This window comes from Taudactylus pleione, unplaced genomic scaffold, assembly GCF_031769625.1.
Source record: "Taudactylus pleione unplaced genomic scaffold, aTauple2 ptg000018l, whole genome shotgun sequence".
Taxonomy (NCBI): Eukaryota; Metazoa; Chordata; class Amphibia; order Anura; family Myobatrachidae; genus Taudactylus; species Taudactylus pleione.
The window spans coordinates 14,943,345-14,962,693 of NW_028284420.1; the positions used below are offsets into that span (position 1 = coordinate 14,943,345).

The 19,349-nt window shown below is 46.3% G+C and overlaps 1 protein-coding gene across 1 annotated transcript in view; it reads left to right on the forward strand.

The window, feature by feature from the left end:
- Nucleotides 1–19,349, forward strand: part of CDH4 (cadherin 4) — a 799,140-nt gene that overhangs the window by 711,840 nt on the left and 67,951 nt on the right. Inside the window, exon 7 of the mRNA XM_088482827.1 lies at nucleotides 4,138–4,310. Within this exon, the coding sequence (XP_088338953.1) occupies nucleotides 4,138–4,310 (173 nt within the window). The remainder of the gene's footprint in view (nucleotides 1–4,137; nucleotides 4,311–19,349) is intronic.

Consider the following 19,349-nt stretch of genomic DNA (forward strand, 5'->3'; position numbering starts at 1 on the left):
TCACTTGCCCCTTGGGAGATGAATGCCAGTGCGCACAGCACAGATGGGGCCTGATACTTGAAAGTCATCTGCATATGAAGAATTTAAATCTTTAGCCTTGGTGATTTGAACAGAAAGCCAATTACTGGGCTGAGTTCGTTTTGAAATGAAGCTGTAATTTGAGGCTTGTGAAATTAATCCTTTAAAGCGCACAGTAGCAAACACGCACAAGCTTGTATCAAGTGCTGGCATCCCGAGTCCCTTCATTTGCTCCTTAACTGTTAATACAATTAATGAAGAGGTGTTGAACCATCTCGTCCGGAGAGAAGGATTTAAATTTGATCTGTGATTACAAGGCTGGACTGCCAGGGGCTGTGCAATGTGGGGACAGTCTGCAGGTGTGAAGCACAAACTCTCCCAGCCTGAGATGTCACACAGAGAAAATGACTTACTACAATTCTTAATAAGGAGCAGATTTTCTTTATATATATAACTATGTTCAAAATACAGTATACAAGAAAAGCAGCTTATAATAAGTGCACATTATAATTCTCAGTTATTAAATGACAAAGAAATATATATGCATATACAATACAAACTAGTAAACATAAAAATAAAATGTTCCTGGAAATGGTGAGTTCTGATGTCATCACATCAGTTTTAATTACATACAACTACATGTATTGTTTGTGTATATTATAAGAATTAACACACTGATGAATAATTTACCTCAGCTTTCCATCACCCATATACTTACACTTGCACTTGTGCCTTTGTAAAGGATTACTCAATGACCTAATATCCTTCACAATTACAGTAGGTGAATAATTATCTGATATATATCAATCAGCCATAACATTAAAACCACCTGCCTGATATTGTGTAGGTCCCTCTTATGTTGCCAAAACAGCTCTGACCCATCAAGGCATGGACTACACAATACATCTGTGGTGTCCTGTGGTATCTGGCACCAAGACGTTAGCAGCAGATCCTTTAAGTCCTGTAAGCTGCGAAATGGTGTCTCCATGGCTCGGATGTGTTTTTCCATCACATCCCATAGAAGCTTAATCGGATTGACATTTGGGGAATTTGGAGGCCAAGTAAACACCTTGAACTCTTTGTCATGATCCTCAAACCATTCCTGAACAATTTTTTTCAATGTGGAAGGGCGCATTATCCTGCTGAAAGAGGCCACTGCCATCGTGGAATGCCATGAAGGGATGTACTTGGTCTGCAACATTATTTTGGTAGGTGGCACGTGTCAAAGAAACATCCACATGAATACCAGGACCCAAGGTTTTACATCAGAACATTGTCCAGAGCATCACACTGCTTCCAATGGCTTCTTTCTTCATATAGAGTATCCTGGTGCCATCTCTTTCCCGGGTAATGGTGCACATGCATCCAGATGTCCACATCAATGTAAAATAAAATGTGATTTATTAGACCAGGCCACCTTCTTCCATTGCTTCATGTTCCAGTACTGAAGCTCACATGCCCATCGTAGATGCTTTCGGCAATGGACTGGGGGCAAGCATATGCACTCTGACAGGTCTGTGGCTATGCAGCGCCATATGCAGCAAGCTGTGATGCACTCTGTGTTCTGACACCTTTCTATCATACCCGGATTTAACTTTTTCAGCAATTTTTGCAATAGTAGCTCATCTGTAGGATAGGACCAGATGGGCTATCCTTCGATCCCCACATGCATCAATGAGCCTTGGGCACCCATGACCCTATTGCCAGTTTAGCAGTTGTTCTTCCTTGGACCACTTTTGGTGCTAACCACTGCATACCGCGCACAAGAGCTGGTGTTTTGGAGATGTTGTGACCCAGTAGTCTAGCCATCGCAATTTGGCCCTTGTCAAAGTCGCTCAGATCCTTATGCTTGCCCATTTTTCCTGCTACCAACACATCAACTTCAAGTGTTCACTTGGTGCCTAATATATCCCACCACTTGACAGGTGGCATTGTAACAAGATAATCAAAGTTATTCACTTCACCTGTATGTGGTTTAAATGTTATGGCTGATCGGAGAATATCTATTTAATAATGGGCTATCGCATCCGTCTTGCACATGCAGTAGAAGCTCCTCTTCCCCTCTCCGCTTCTACTCTCACTGGTACCAGAGATATCATTCTCCCAAGAGGCCAAATTCATCCCTCTGCTGTGACGCACATTCCCAGGATCCAGGACACAGGCAAATACACTGTTTTTCACTACCCTATCACATGAACGATGCATATTAGATGGACACTTGCACAATACCATTGGTAACGACAAGCTTTGAGCCCAGTGGGAAGACTTTCACATATATTTTAGCATATAAGCTGTATTATATAATGAATGTATTGTAGCTTTAATGTACACTGAGGAACTACAGTATGCCTGAGGAACTACAGTATGCCATATACTGTGGTAATTGAATTTTATGATATAGTAGATTTGAGGCTATAGAGACCAAGTCTTGGGTTTCAGAGAGAGGGAGAAAGCGAGTTAGGGAGAGAGACAAAAAGATGGGAGGGAAAGGGAAGGAGAGATGGGATGGAGAGAGAGATGGGAGGAAGAGGCAGAGAGATGGGAGAAGCAGGGAGATTGAGAGATAAGAGAAAGATGGGGGAGAGAGAGATGGGAAGAAGATGGGGATAAAGATTAGAGCAAGAGATGGATACAGGAAGAGAGAAAAATGGAACAAAGATGGGGAGAGATAGAGATGGGAGGAGAGAGGGAGACGGCTGGAAGAGGGGCTGACAGGGTAGGGACAAGAAAAAAACATGGAATGCTGGGCACAAAAGCTAGCGACCCAGTGAATGATTGGTGTGTGAGGGAGCAGGGTTCTTTGATCTCTCAGGCCAACACCAGACCAACACAACTTTATTCAGTACAATATGTACACGATGGAAGCATCGGCATCAATAAGCAGAATAGTATCAGTTCCTAGGTGGGCACTAAGGGCCCCATATAAGAACTAAAACACCAGCGGTATATTTAGTTTACCATTGCAGTGATACAAACAAATATGTCATTGGTATTCAGCATTACCTACCTTGCCGGCAAGGCCCAGCAATGTCTCCCTCGTCATCTGCGTTCTCCATTCAGCTGGCGGCAGCCTATCGCATCCAGCAATAAGCTACTCTGTCATGCCCAACATCCAGTCTGCGGATGTGTATGACTACAACAATATGCATGATTTGAATATACAGTATTAGTGGAGAGGTGAGGGACTGCAACATGACAGTGTGACATGTATTGTTAAGGTCTGATGCCCTGCATTCCTCACAGTGCATTGTAGTATTAGATATCTCCTTCAGGTTCTGTGACCATACAAAGATACCTGATAATTTTTTAATTGCATATATCCAAATCGAGTATGTCCGAGTGCATCTATATTTTTTAGATTAAGTCAAATAATGTTACCACATTTTCAAAGATTACATTTGGCATGAAATAGTGGCTTCCAGCAAAGGAGAATACATACAAAAGTGTTTATTAGCAAAAACAAACAGTTACTGGAATGTTAATGTCAATCCCATTTCATAGCTGATAAAAATAAATGTTAAAATATTATGTTCAGCCACCTGATCAGAATGGCAAGATGTAACTAGTACTTTCCAGGAATGGGTGGTGTTAATAAATAAATAATATATACTATGTTATCAGTTATTTATATAGCACACAATATTTTGCTGCACTTCACAGAGAATACTTTGTCCATTCACATCAGTCCCTGCCCCAGTGGAGCTTACAATCTATTTTCCCTACCACAGGTACATGCACATACTTTCACACTAGTGTGGGAGGAAACCTACACAAGCACTGGGAGAATATACAAATTCCACAGTAAGGTCCATTGTGGGAATAGAACCCATGACCTCAGTGCTGTGGGGCAGTAATGCTAACCATTACACTGTCTGTGCTGCCCATTATCTAAGCAGAGCAGAAGCAGACTACCCACGGTTCTTCTGTCCAAGCTCTAGAGTGTCGGGCCGGTAATATCACAACAGCTGTAGAGCCATACATGTCCTAGGTTTGTAGGAAATAAATAAGTTCTGACCCCAACACCGCACCTGCAATTATACAATGTATAAAGCTTTTCCATGTTTTTGTGTACAATGTTCTCCAGTTACAGTTGATAAAATAATATTTCCATCCCCCCAGGCACCTATGTAATGACAGTAACAGCACATGATGCAGATGATATAAACACATCAAATGGAATAATTATGTACCGGATTATGGCGCAAAGTCCGCAGAGCCCTTCCCAGGACATGTTTGTGATTCACAGCGAGACGGGAGCCATTAATACTGTGGCTCCAGGTCTGGACCGAGAGGTGAGTAGATAAATGAGTATGTTAGATAATTTAAAGATTTTACAGACTATATTAGATTAGCCAGGCATGTTGCAAAATAAATACATTTTTAAAATGTCCCCAGAGGACAAAGTGTGTGCGTATCAGATATGCCAAGCCACCCTAGCCCTGTGTTGTGCTGGGTTTTGGACATCACACTAAATAAACTCTTCATTACCGTGGCTAGATTCATATGGATTATAGCAAAGTTTAAGTTGGCAGATATTGTGCTGTGTGGTGATGTGGTTTCCTCAGGGTTATTTTATTTGTATTTTTACTGTTTTGTACTTAACCTATACCTTCTCACATCCTTTACCCGCTGGGAGAAATCACCTACCACACCTTGATAATGACAGCAAATGACTAATTTTTCCAGTTCAACCATGTGGAGGATTACAATGTTGTAGCACACACTGAATGTACACACACAAGCAAAGTGCCAGGGTCAGGGGTGAACCCCTTAGTAAGATCTAGTGTAGTGCTGGGGTTGCTTTATTTGTGGAACAGAAAACCATTTCAATATTCCCCTATTATGCTCTGAGAAGGAATTGCTGCAGTTCAGTGGGATATGTATTAACAGTTTTTGTGGGCCCTGTGTAGTTCTATTAGCTAGACATGAAACAATGTTATTAGGGAAAAACAGTTGTTCTTTAACTAAAGTTATCATTTATACCCGTTTTATCAAGCCAAGTGGCATAATTTCCAACTTGCTTTACTCTTATTACATCATTTAGAAAGTGAGAGGTAGGCAAGGTGTGGCACTCCAGCTGCTGCGGAATTACACATCCCAGCATAGCCTGCAACATTTTTCCTGTTAGGGTATGCTATAACTGTGGTAGGACTTGCTGGGATGTTTATTTTCACAGCAGCTGGTGTGCCAGATTTTGCCTACCCCTGTAGCAAGTTATAGAAGTTCTGTCTGTTGTGCAGGGCCGGTGCAAAGTTTCTTGACATCCTAGGCATAGCTTCAGACTAGCACCCCATCCCTTCCCACTCCTCCTCCCCCACACTCTCAGTTCCACCTCTTTGGCGGCAAGGGTCCAAAGTGCACATGACTGTACACAGCCGCTTTTGCGAATGCTAATTTCTACTTCAGGGTCCATAGGGTATCCACAGGATACCTTGGGGGTATAGGTGATGACGTCAGGCATCGGGCACCATAGAGTTAAGTTTTCAGCCTCCCAGAATGCACTAGGGTCCCCCTCCTATACCCCGCCCCCGAGCCAAGGCATCTCAGTTTCGTTTGGTGCCCGGCTGGAGTCAGATGCACCTGCTAGAGGGGGGCTTAGAAGAGCCCCTGAAGTTTTCTTCATTGCAGCTGTGGCTGCACATCTGGAAGTACAGCATGGACAGTCAATACTGACGTCCATGCTGTCTTCCCTACACCCCGCCGGTACCAGAACGCCGGTACCGATCCGGGGATGCTGGTAAGCATCTGGGGTCACAGCTAGCGGTGACCCCAGATGTTTTGGGCCATGGCCGGATCTAAGGGGGACAACAGGTAAGCAGCAGGGGTCCCGTGGTGGGACCGTGCTGAACATGGTCCAAAGTCCCCAGGCAGGGGGCTCCCTGGGGACTGGCTGCAGCGTGGAGCCAGGTATTAACCTGCGCTTCCACTACCCCCCTGGGACAGCGGACCGCGGCAGAGCGGTAGCTCTGCGGCATCTCAGGGGTTAAATGCATGCCAGGGGAGCGCGCCTTCCCTGTCTCACAGCCGGCGCCTACCCCGCTGCACACAGCCCTCTCTGCACACGCCGACTGGTCCAGTGGCAGCGCTCCTCCCCCAGGCCAGCCTCCTCTATGCTCCTCGGTGGCCATCTTCAGTAACGCATGCTGAACGCTGCTGGAAGCCTAAGATCGGAGGCATCGTGGTCTGGGTCCCCCCGCATACCTCTCCTCCGCTTGGTCAGGTCTGTGTATGCAGCGCTGTGTCCTACCAGACTCTGTGTCTGTGTAGTTGAGTATCAGTGCTGATAGTGCAGAATTTATTTTTCTGTGCATTGTATGTGACTGTGCTAGCGCTGCTGCCTGTACTTTTAATTTCTTACTGTCAGCCTTATCACTGTCCCTGTTCTTTCTGCTAAAGCGGTGCGGTGCTTGCAGGGTGGTCTCTCGCTATACTAACAAGTATTGGTGAGAGGGGTCACATACTTACCATCATGTCTGAGAGTGACTTTCCTCTCCAGCTTCAGTGTACTATGTGTAGAGTACTTATAGCGGAGGTGGAGGGTAGCTCGGAGGGGCTATGCCGGCAGTGTTATTTATTGGCGCGGCCAATTACTGTCACAGCACCGGTACAGGAGCCGCCCTGGGCTTGTTTCGCCAAAGCGCTTACAACCCTGGTGGGCCAGTTAGCTCCGCAGCCTGCGTTCTCACAGATGGGATTGTCTCAGCAATCAGTGGTGTCGTCACCCATGCAGGGTTTCCCGAGGCAATTGTTGGTACCCCACAGTCTCCCTATTTCCCCTCCCCAGGTCTCTCAGGATCCTGCGTGGGTTAATTCCCTGACTAGTTCTGTACAGCACTTGTCGGATGTGTTACAAGGGGAGTCTGTGTTGCGGCCACATAAGCGGCTGGTGGCGTCTCTGTCTGCTCCTTATGAGGATGACGACGTGACGTCTGATGATGGGGAGATTCTGGATCTTTCGGACCAGGAACCTCTCCGTACTACGGAGGCGGATGCTAGGTCCAAGGTGTATATTCCTGGACTTATTCGGGCAGTCCGCACAGCTTTGGTGATTGAGGACGAAGATCCTCCGGTGTCCAAATCTAAATATGCCTTTTTTAAGGATATTAAGGGTGACGCCACAGTGTTTCCTCTTTCGGGTCAATTGGTGGACCATTTAGAGGAGGCGTGGAAACAGCCTGGCAAACGGTACCAGCCGCAGAGGCGTTTGGCGGTGGCTTATGCGTTCGCGGATAATTATTTTTCTAAGTGGGAATCCCCTCCACAGGTGGATTCTCATGTGACATACCTAGTCCATAGTGCCACATTACCCATGCCATCCATGTCTTCCCTAAAGGATGTTACGGACCGCAAGGTGGAGATCTGCCTAAAGTCAGTTTATTCCCTTGCGGGGGGGGGGCAGCTAGGCCGGCTATGGCCATTTGTTGGGTTGCCAGAGCTATGGAGCGCTGGGCTGACACTTTGGAGGCGTCCTTCGATTCCGACTGTTCGGCTGAACAGACGGAGTTGATCGGCAATCTCCGGGATTCAGCCACTTATATCAACGAAGCGGCCTTGGATATCAGTACCCTGGCATCTCGGATTTCTTTGGCAGCTGTAGCTGCTCGTCGCACCTTATGGTTGCATTCTTGGAAGGCAGACGCTGATTCCAAAAAGGGCTTGGAAGTGTTGCCTTTTAATGGAGAAGTTCTATTTGGTCCGGACCTGGACAAAATTGTAGCCACACTGGCGGCAGCCAAATCGGCATGTCTCCCGTAAAGAACAGTCCTTTCTCCGACAGGCTGGCCCCAAAAAATCGGCCAAGCCCCGGAAGCAGGCCTGGAATACCAGACGTCCGGCCCCTAAGCCAGATGACAAGCCTGCGGCCTGACGGTCCGGGCCTCCCTTTGGGGGATCCCAAAGTGGGAGGCCGCCTGCTGCAGTTCGCCCGGTGTTGGTCAGCCACCACGACAGACACTTGGGTTCTCAAGGTGGTTTCTCACGGGTACGCCCTCTCCTTCCGGCACAGACCCCCATCTCGATTCTTCACCACCGGTCTGCCATCAGACCGGAACAAAGCCTTGGAACTGCAGAAGGTCTTGCACACTATGCTCCAGGCTGGAGTTATAGTGCCTGTTCCATTCTCCCAGAGGGGCCAGGGTCTCTATTTCAATCTCTTTTTGGTGCAGAAACCCAATGGGTCGTATCGTCCGATACTCAACCTCAAAGCTCTCAACAAGTCTTTGCGGGTGCCGAAGTTTCGGATGGAAACCCTACGGTCCATCATTCTGGCGCTGGAACCTGGGGACTACATGGTGTCGTTGGACATACAGGACGTTTGCCTGCATGTCCCTATTCTTTTACGCCATCAACAGTTCCTCAGGTTTGCAATCCACAACGACCACTTTCAGTTCCGGGCGTTACCTTTTGGCCTGGCGACAGCACCACGTGTTTTCACCAAGGTGATGGCGGTCATGGCGGCTTCCCTGCGGCTGCAGGGAGTCCGCATGTTAACGTACTTGGACTACCTTCTCTTGGTGGCAGGATCTCCAGAGCTCCTTCTACGCCACTTGGACCTGACCATTGCGGTACTGCAACGGCACGGCTGGTTAATAAACTGGCAGAAGTCCACCCTGATCCCGTCTCAGCGGATTCTGCACCTCGGAGCCTTATTGGACTCCGGACAGCAAAGGATCTTTGTGACGGGGGAAAAGATCTCTGCCTTGCAGTTGAGGGTGCGCAGTAGTCTGCAGAGCTGTCGGGTGTCTCTGCACTCGGTGATGAGGTTACTGGGCTCCATGGTGTTGGTATTCGACATGGTGGAATATGCCCAGTTTCACTCCAGACCTCTGCAGCACCTGATCCTGTCCAAATGGAATGGACTGCCTCAGACTCTAAAATCCCAGACGATGGTGCTCACTCCGGAGGTTCGCCTGTACCTAGCCTGGTGGTTGCAGACGACCCATCTCAACAAGGGTCGTCCATTCTGGGTGGCGAATTGGGTCCTGTTGACAACGGGCGCCAGTCTTCGGGGCTGGGGAGCAGTCTCAGGTCCACACTTGTTCCAGAGCAGGTGGACTGAAACAGAGCTTCCAATAAACATTTTGGAGCTCCGCGCGGTGTTCAATGCTCTCCAGCAGGCACATCGGGTTCTCCAAGGTCACCCAGTGCAGGTCCAGTCAGACAACGCTACCACCGTAGCCTACATAAATCGGCAGGGAGGAACCCGAAGTCGGGCGGCTCTCGTAGAGGTGTCCCGAATCCTGGTATGGGCGGAGTGCAATCTCCCGGCCATATCAGCAGTATTCATCCCGGGACTGCTAAACTGGGAGGCGGACTTTCTCAGTCGCCAGGACGTTCATCCGGGGGAATGGTCCCTGCAACGGGACATTTTTCAACTGGTGGTGGACAGGTGGGGTCTTCCAGAGATCGACCTCATGGCGTTCCGGCACAACAACAAGTTGCCGGTGTACGGGTCTCGCACAAGAGACGAAAAGGCGTCTCTGGTAGATGCTCTGTCCGTCCAGTGGATGTTCCGGTTCGCTTATCTGTTTCCTCCGTTTTCCCTTCTTCTGTGGGTAATCCGGAAATTCAAACAGGAAGGAGGGACGCTTCTGTTGATAGCTCTTGCATGGCCCAGACGGCACTGGTTCTCAGACCTTCAGGGTCTGTCCGTGGACAATCCTCTGCGGTTGCCGCTACGACCGGACCTTCTGTCACAGGGTCCCTGTCTTCACCCGGACCTGACTCGGCTGTCTTTGACGGCGTGGCTGTTGAGACGGCCATGTTAAGGTCCAGGGGGTTTTCCACCCCTGTAGTGCGAACCATGCTAAGAGCTCGGAAACCATCTTCCGCGAGAATATACCATCGTGTGTGGCATATGTTCTTCCAGTGGTGTCGACCGAGAGGTTATGCACCTCGGGAATTTCGTCTGTCTAGAGTGCTAGCCTTCCTACAAGCGGAACTGGACCATGGGTTTCGCCTTGCTTCTTTGAAGGTGCAGGTTTCTGCCCTGTCTGTCTGTCTGGTTCCATCGTAGGATTGCTACTATCCCTGATGTGCGCACCTTTATACAAGGTGTTCTGCGAATTCAGCCGGCTTTTGTTCCACTTGTGGCGCCTTGGGACTTGGCTGTGGTCCTGAGGGCTCTCCAGGGCCCGCCGTTTGAACCACTGGGCTCAGTGGATCTTAAATGGCTAACAGCTAAGACTGTTTTCCTTCTGGCCATAGCTTCGGCCAGACATGTTTCTGATTTAGGGGCTCTCTCTTGTAGACCCCCTTTCTTGATTTTTCATGGGAACAGGGCAGTGCTGTGCACTCGTCCTCAATTTCTTCCCAAAGTTGTTTCCCGGTTTCATATTAACGAAGAAATCGTTGTGCCGGCTTTTAACTCACCTGGCCTTTCAGTGGGTGAGGCCACTTTGGATGTTGTGCGGGTCTTAAGAACTTATGTTGTCCGCACTTCTTCATTTAGGAAGTCGGACGCCTTGTTTGTCCTCTATGGCTTCCGTAAAAAGGGTTGGCCTGCTTCAAAGCAGACTTTGGCAGCTTGGATCCATATGGCGATTTCAGAAGCTTATCTTCATGAAGGCCTGCCGGTTCCACCTTCTGTGAGGGCTCATTCCACTAGGTCTGTGGGTCCTTCGTGGGCAGCTCGACGGGATGCTTCTGCAGTCCAGATCTGCAAAGCGGCCACGTGGTCTTCTGTCCATACCTTTGTGAGGTATTACGCATTTGACACCTTTGCCTCTCAGGATGCTTCCTTCGGGCGGCTGATTCTCCTTTCAGCACAGGAGCGTCCCCACCCTTAAAGGATACTGCTTTGGGACATCCCCAAGGTATCCTGTGGATACCCTATGGACCCTGAAGTAGAAAATATGAGATATGGTAAGAACTTACCTTTGTTATCTCTATTTCTACGAAGTCCATAGGGTTCCACAGGACTCCCGCCCTGTCGCACCTGTGCTGCAGATGGGCTTTGCTCTGGTCACTGGTTTTTCCGTCTCCCTCTGGTGAGAATGTGATTCTTGTGTGTGTCCAGATCTTTTTTCTCTCTCTTCCTTCTCCTCCTCCAGCCTATGGCTTGGTACATAACTGAGATTCCTTGGCTCGGGGGCGGGGTATAGGAGGGGGACCCTAGTGCATCCTGGGAGGCTGAAAACTTAACTCTATGGTGCCCGATGCCTGACGTCATCACCTATACCCCCAAGGTATCCTGTGGAACCCTATGGACTTCGTAGAAATAGAGATAACAAAGGTAAGTTCTTACCATATCTCATATTTTTCGGAGCATAAACAGTGTATTTCACACAACCCTAAACCTAACCCCCCGATACTTAACTTTGGTATCCCAATGGCAGGGATGCGGGCGCCGGGCTTCTGACCAGCGTCAGGATTTCGGCGCCGGGAATAGGAGGGTCAGCATCCAGACTGGTGTGATGCCAAACAGTTGTACATTCAACACTGCATCAGCATCATAGTTCATACTGAATATTAGATTGATCATGAGCTTATGATCTATCCGATATTCAATGTAACTTCTGTAATAATACTATCCCACATTATTTGTGAGCTGCCCCAGAAAGTGTCTAACTGTAGTTTGGGCTGAATATACCACAAATGTGTACTTTCAAAGAGAGGGTGAGGGAAAGAGGACGGACACTGCTACCTGCCTGCAATGCTGAACCAGCCAGGCACGTTATACACAGTGCTTAAAGTGGTCCTAGAGAAGTGGTGGAACTCATCCCCCCTTTCCCTCAGCGTTTAAAAAAAAAGGGACAGCGCTCAAAAAAGGGGCATGGTCTTAATAGAAAGGGGCGTGGTCATACAATAGTATTCCCAATTCAAATTACGCCACACAGTAGCACAATCTTGATTCACATTACACCACATAGTGTCCCTTATTCATGTATAACACACAGTAGTGCCCCTTTTACACAACGCCCACATTTGTGCCCCTCATACACAATGTCCACAACAGTAGTGCCCCTTACACATAATCCCCACAGCAGTAGTGCCCCTTATGCAATGCCCATTGTAGTGGTGCCCCTTATGCAGTGCCCACAGTAGTGGTAGTGCCCTTTATTCAGTGCCCACAGTAGTGGTGGTGCCCCTTATGCAGTTCCCCTAGTAGTGGTAGTGCCATTTATGCAGTGCCCACAGTGGTAATGCCTCTTATGCAGTGCCCCCAGTAGTGGTAGTGCCACTTATGCAGTGCCCACAGTGGTAGTGTCCCTTATTCAGTGCCCCCAGGAGTGGTAGTGCCATTTATGCAGTGCCCGCAGTGGTAATGCCTCTTATGCAGTGTCCCCAGTAGTAATGCCCCCTGTAGAAGTATTGCCCCCAGTAGTAATGCCCCCTGTAGTAGTGCCCCCTGTAGTAGTGCCAATACTAATGCCCCCTGTAGTAATGCTCCCAATAGTAATGCCCCCGAGTAAATGCCCCCAGTAGTAGTGCCCCCAAGTAAATGCCCCCAGTAGTAGTGCCCCCTATGAAATTATAGCAAATACATTAGAGTACAGTGCAAATAAAACAGAAGTAAGTTATTTAAAAAAACAAACTCATATGGGTTCACTTATATGTATCTCAATCAAGAAACAACATTTGTATCAAAATAGCCAGAAATAAATACATAGCAGTATATACTGTAATTGTAGCAGCTTTGCAAAGCACTATCTGTGATATTCTGTCACAGCAAGATATTGTCAATAATATTTCAGATGTTTATAGTGCTGAAAAAATTGCGCACACATACATTGAAAGTATTTGAATTTAGGCTATATAAGCCAGTGAGTTACCTCCGGAGCACGGCACCGAGAGTCCCGGGTTCTCACTTAAGGGTCTCTATTGGGGTTAGGAGCATCCTCCCTACAGGTCTCAACCACCTGTCTCTGTGCTCAGTAATGTCTTTTAGGTAGTATATCTGGACGTCTATCGGCAGGCGGGTGAGGGCTGCAGTGTACCGCCACTGCTGAATCCTGACCTTTCTCCAGAGGCGCTGAATGACTTTAGACACCTATACTGCTGGGTCCGGGTTATCCAAAGCCACATAGACCGGAGGGAAGATGACTAGAGTGTTTTAAGCTTGGAGCAACAACGCGTTTCGGTCACTCTGTGACCTTTTTCAAGTTAGTTGCTCCTCCTCATGTCATATCGAAATAAATAGCAGGGATTCAAGTCCTGGTGGTTGTTAATTAAGGATTACCGTATACTTGGATAACCCTTCCTTGTTAGCCTGCATTTATTCAGCTGTTTTTTATGTCAATAGTGAGTGTATAGTCACATTAATTATATAAAGATATATATATAAAAAAAATTATACAAATTATATAAGCACAACCAGATGTGTAAGGTCAAATAATAAAAAATAATAATAAAATAATAATTAAAAAATAATAATAAAAAAAAATAAGTAGTAGTAGTTCCCCCACAATTTATGCCCCCAATATGAGGCCGCTTACACAAAAAAAAAAACAATACTTACCGTATCTTAAGCCCCGCTCCTTTGTCCGCTGCCTCCAGTCCGCCTGGCTGCTCCGCTCAACTATGGGAGAGACGTCATGACATATCTCCCATAGTGCCCGTGTAAGGAGCCGGAAGCTGGAGCTCAAGAGTTAGCACCAGCCTCTGGCTGGCGCTACGGGGAGGTAGCTTGGTGCCCACTGGTAACAAAATCTAAGCGGGCACCTGGCAAGTGGAGCCTCCTTGCGGCGCCGGGTTGAGGTGGGTCGGAGGAGGCAGAACTGGTTCCGTCTCCAAATAGAAGTGAGGGAACGCAGTTCCGCCCCGTTCCGGCCCACTGTAACCCCTGGTTATACATGAATAGAAGAGCAGGGGAAAAGTACAAGCAGCAACTGTCTATATAATCCATTTCTGTTGCAAGTACTAAGTAGCAAAAGGATGTCCTTTAATTTTTGTGCTGGCGACCTCAGTCACCTCAATGGCGCCCCTTAGTAGCACCGGTCTTGCTGTTGTGCTCTTGTGTTGACAGACCCAGGGATTCATCTAGGGCAGATAGGGCATGTGCCCTAGGTGGCAGACATTTGGGAGCTGCAGCCGGGTAATAATTTCAAATGAAGGGCGATGATCAATCATCATCACCCTTCAGTGCCACCTTGGCTCTGTTCTGCTTCACAGTGCAGATGCAGGCTCAGTTTGTTTGTGCTGTCACTGTTTTGTCTGTGCTGACACACTGACCACGGTGTGCACAGTATTATGAAGGGAGTCAGGAGGAGGTAGATGGGAGGTGCGACATGCTTGATGTACAGTGTGGCCAGTTCTCCATAGCCATGATTTGTATGATGCAAATGACTGACAAGAAAGCCCACTGACACTATAGGTAGAGGGTGATTACTATCTACTAGAGGGAGGCGCCAAGCTCAGTCTTTGCCCCAGGTGACAGTAAGCCTAGCTTCCTGGACAGACCTGCCAACTGTGGTTAGATGGTAAGCCAGTCAGAAAACCAACTAGATCTATATACTTTTCTATACTGTTCCTGCAGTGGTATATAGTGAGATCACGTGCTTTCATCACATATTATGTTGATCTTAAGGCCTGATTCATTACGGATTGCTATTGCGATCGCAGCTGCGATTATGCACGCAGTTCTTCTGCGTAAATCTTCTAATGTTTGCAACCCGTCAACCAGCATAGAGATGCACACTACCACTTTCTCACATCCGTAAGATCTTGCAGTTCTGCGTATACTTCGTTAACATCGACAGGTCTGCCCTGTCTAAATTGCAAGTCTCGTCGCACACAGTGAGTACTCAAGCTGCGTATGCTGTCGCAATGGCTAATTTATGCACACCCATGTAACGGCGCTGAAACGGACAGGCACGCCTGCGTTTCTCCAACCACTCCCCCATCACCACCAGCAAGCGCTGACGTCTCATCACTCACTCTGCGATGGCTTTGTATCTGCGTGCGTAGCCAAGTGCAACTTCAGCCGCTGCCACAACGACAGTTGGCATCTTCAGGACCATAAATTAAAATGGGCAAAACAAAAGCAACTCTCTGGTTTAATGATATTGGTGGATAAACAAGAAATCTTGATAAATAACAATTTGTAGAACATGGTTTAGAGTCTTGGCTACATCAAAAACACATCTTTTTATATTACTTTTATTTGCCATTAATCTTTTGCAAAAAATCTTAGTAACTGAAAACAAAATAGTTACAGCAGAGACATTAAGTAGCTACAGTAGACTTGTTACCCCCTCATGTACTTACTGTACATTTTTGTTTTGAAAAGCTTGAGGGGCCTATTCATCAAAACATACTTATCACATGTGATAATTATGGTTTGAACTCGCAGCAAGTCAAGAATATATATTCATGTGACACTAACATTTTGGGACCAATGTGTCTCTTTGTCAAGGCATGCCTTGACAAAGGGACACATTGGTCCCGAAACGTTGTTGTCACATGAATATATAATTTTGACTTTTTGTATAAGTCCCCAAGTGCCGCTGCTTATTTGGTCATCTATATATATATATATATATATATATATGTATACACATATATACATTCAGCCCGGCACTCTGGATAACTTTACTTGTAATCTTGAGGGTGCCCTCCTAGGATAATAAACAAATTCCTATACCAAGCTGAACAGCCCCTCAGGAAAAAAACAGGCGGCACTCCTCAGTAGTTGTAACAGTGATATATTGTCACAGATCACGTAGGTTCTGTTGATGTTTCAAGACCCATTGTTTTTTCATCAGGACATGTCCTTATGAAAAAAGAGATGGGTCTTAAAATGTTGACAGCACCCACTGAGGAGGGCCACCTAGGGCACCAAATGGGCTAGGGCCGGTTCTGTTCCCCCCCCCACCCACCCATGTGTCCCACCCCCCCTCCCCGCGGATGTCCGCCCCCCCTCCTTATCCTTAGCCCAGCTCACCTGTCTTTTTTCAGTGACCCGTGTCACATGTCTGCAGTGCAGACACAACAGAAAGGGATCTGAATAGATCCCTCTGCTGTGGCTGCCATGTTAATCTTCACAAGCTACCATGTAAACAGCAGCCTGTAAAGGTTATTGTGGGGCCATGTAAACAGCAGCCTGTAAAGGTTATTGTGGGGCCATGTAAACAGCAGCCTGTAAAGGTTATTGTGGGGCCATGTAAACAGCATCCTGTAAAGGTTATCGGGGGCCATGTAAACAGTAAAGGTTATCGGGGGTTGAACGCCACCTGAAAGTGGCGTTCAGTAATACCATCAAGTTCCGAAAAAAAATGTTTTTTCAGAACTTGATGAATGGCCCAGACACTTTTCACAAAAGTATGTGAAAATGTTAATTTTCACATGCTTTTGTGAAAAATAAGTGATGATGAATAGGCCCCTAAATAAGGATTTCAGTATATAACAGTATATTGAAAACATAAGAAACTTTTGAACTGTTCAAATGGCTTTTTCCATCTTCTCATCAGCCACAGTGACCGAACAGGGCATTGGGCATTTAAATTAATACTCTAGATTTATAAACGCTATTTAATACAGAGGTGCATTTGATATCACAGAGTCTTCCTGCACCAGTTTCACAGTAGTCATTTATCATTAGTCTGTAGATGCTATTATTTTAGTTAATCGTTAGATGCTCAGTCTACCGACATTTGGCCTTGCTCCTATTACTTCAGATTTGTCTACACATGGACCATAAGTGGCAACAAATACTTCTAAATATGCTTCTTGGTTCACATAGTGGAAAATATGTGCATACATCCCTGATGGAGATGATGTAACTATATGTAAGAAATAATAATAATAAAGGTCACAAAGTCTTTCTTCTTATCAATCTTAATTCATTTCAACCTTTAAATGTTTTGCTTAAATCACAGCTCATGTGTGTCTTACATATTGCATTACAGTGAGAGAATAGTGGAACTGTCTTTATTACACATTCATATATTTGAATATTTTTATTACATTAGTAGAATTTTCTGTTTTATTTGTAGAACTTGTCTTCAAATGTGCTTCAAAGTATAAAGTGCATATGCTTGGTATAGAAGGAGCCCCACTGTAGTTCATGCTCTAATCTCATTGTACCCATAAAAATTAAATGCTCTTGCTGGAAGAAGAATGCTGTACTCCTCCCTGCTAATTGTAGCCTGACACCATAAATGTGACCTCTTTATTAACTGAAGCTTATTTAAATATCTTATCCCACAGTGTAGGATCTTATTTTTACATTTGGGTACAATAACAGACACACAAGTGCTTCTATCCTGCTTTCAGTTTCTACCACATCCCCCCATCAGGAGATACAACGTTTTCTGCACCTTCTACAGATGCCACCATGGGTTAATCCTTATACATCACATTTAAATAGTGCTGACATGCAGTTAAATGGTTAAATGCTACAAATTGTATCTTAAGTTTATGTGCATGACTCATAAGTCTGAATAAACATCACTTGTCTGAGTGAATGATATTCACCAAACTTAAAGGTCAGGCTGTCTAGACTACAGGTGCAAGACTTGTTTACTTGACCCTATTAAAGTGTCTGCATGTGCCCAAGCCTGTTACTGTGTTATTGTAGCATCACAGTGCTGCATGGCTGTACAGTACTTAGCCAAAGAGGGATTGATCTCTTATCATACTGGGGCAGATGTATGAAGCTCTGGAAAGTGATAAAGTGCAGAGTGATAAACGACCAGCCAATCAGCTCCCAACTGTCATTTTTGAAACACAGCCTGTAACATGACAGTTGGGAGCTGAGTGGCTTTGTCACATCGCCTAATATTGGAGAGGAAGGGGAAATTACTACACAAACAGGGGTATTCAATATGAAACGTTAACTTCACTGTCAAAGTTAACATTTCATATCGGTGTTTTTACCTGCGTTAAAGTATCGGGTGCGCTCCCGCTTATCCCCGTATTCAATATAAAATTAACGAAAACAGGAAACTCCGAAGTTGGATTTGCGTAAAGTTACAAATTTTTCCTTAAAAAAATTGTAAGGCCCCCCTAAAGTTCTAAAAACATGGGGGAACACTATGGGTACCCATACCTCCCAACATGACCTGCTCCAGGAGGGACACAATGCTCCGGTCCTGGACTTCCCTGGTAAGAGGTGGGGCTGCAGCACAGTCCAAAATTCAAATAGAGGAGTCGCACCAACTGTCATTTCACACACTGCCAAACATCACTTGCTGGGACTCACTGGCAGTTGGTGTGACTCCCCTATTTGCATTTTGGACTGTACTGCAGCTCCACCCCTGGAGCAGCCACCAATCATAAATTACCAGGGAAGTCCAAGACCAGACCATTGTGTCCCTCCTGGAGAGGGTCATGTTGGGAGGTATGGGTACCCCCGTTTTAGCCTTTAATTGAAAGTTGGGGATTTAAATAGCCGCAGCAGGTGTTTTTTTCCCGACATTGAAGAAGTGATGCAGAAAAGCACTTAGGTTATTTTTTTCGTTTTTTTAAGTGGTCCCATCAAATTTGGGGTACATGAAAATGGGTACTAGCATATTTTTAAGTCCCTAAAGTAAGTTTTTAAAAATTCTGCATTTGTGCACCTGCCGCTATAATTCTATTCTTCAAAATAGCCCTGAACCTATTTCCCTATTTTTAAACAATTTTTTCCCATTTTCTTTTTTTCACCCCAATTTTTAAATTCATTTTTTGGGGTGTCCCCATTTTTTAAAAAAACTTTTTTTGACACAGTTCTTTATTAAATGCGATGTTATCGCTCCCATATTGAATACCCCTGAAAGAGTAGATAATTAAATGTGAAGGGGTGGAATTGGTCTAGGTTTATCTTACCCTATGAACCACTCTCTGGTATTATAATCCACCTTCAATTGTCCTTATAGTTTAGGATTGTTTAGAGAAGATAGCTATTTAAACATACAGGTTCTTATGAATAGAGTCCCTACCATCAATAATTGAGTGGCATTTACCCTTGGAGCAACAAATCGTTTGTCCAACAGCAACTAATGCCCTAAAGTCTAACAGGGTGAGACTGGACTCTTGAGACTTAGGGCCTGATTCAGACCCACTCGCGAGCGGCTGTCCGCTCGCAAGTGGGTCGATGTTATGCACTGAGCATGCGCACGATGGAGGGAGCTCCGTCGTGCGCATGCGCCAGACGCGACGAGCGAAGGAAAGTCCTTCGCTCGTTGTGTCCGATCAAAGGGGGCGTGCTGTCAATGTTGATTGACAGCACGCCCCCTTTGGTGGGCGTGCCGGGGGCGTGCCTCCCTGACGGGGGCGTTCCCACGGGAACGCCTCCCGTCAGAAGCTGACCCACTGACATCACTAGTGATGTCAGTGGGAGTGATTTTGGCTCTGATAGAGCCAAAATCACTCCGGAGCTTGCGGTTGAAAACCTCAACCGCAGGCTCCGG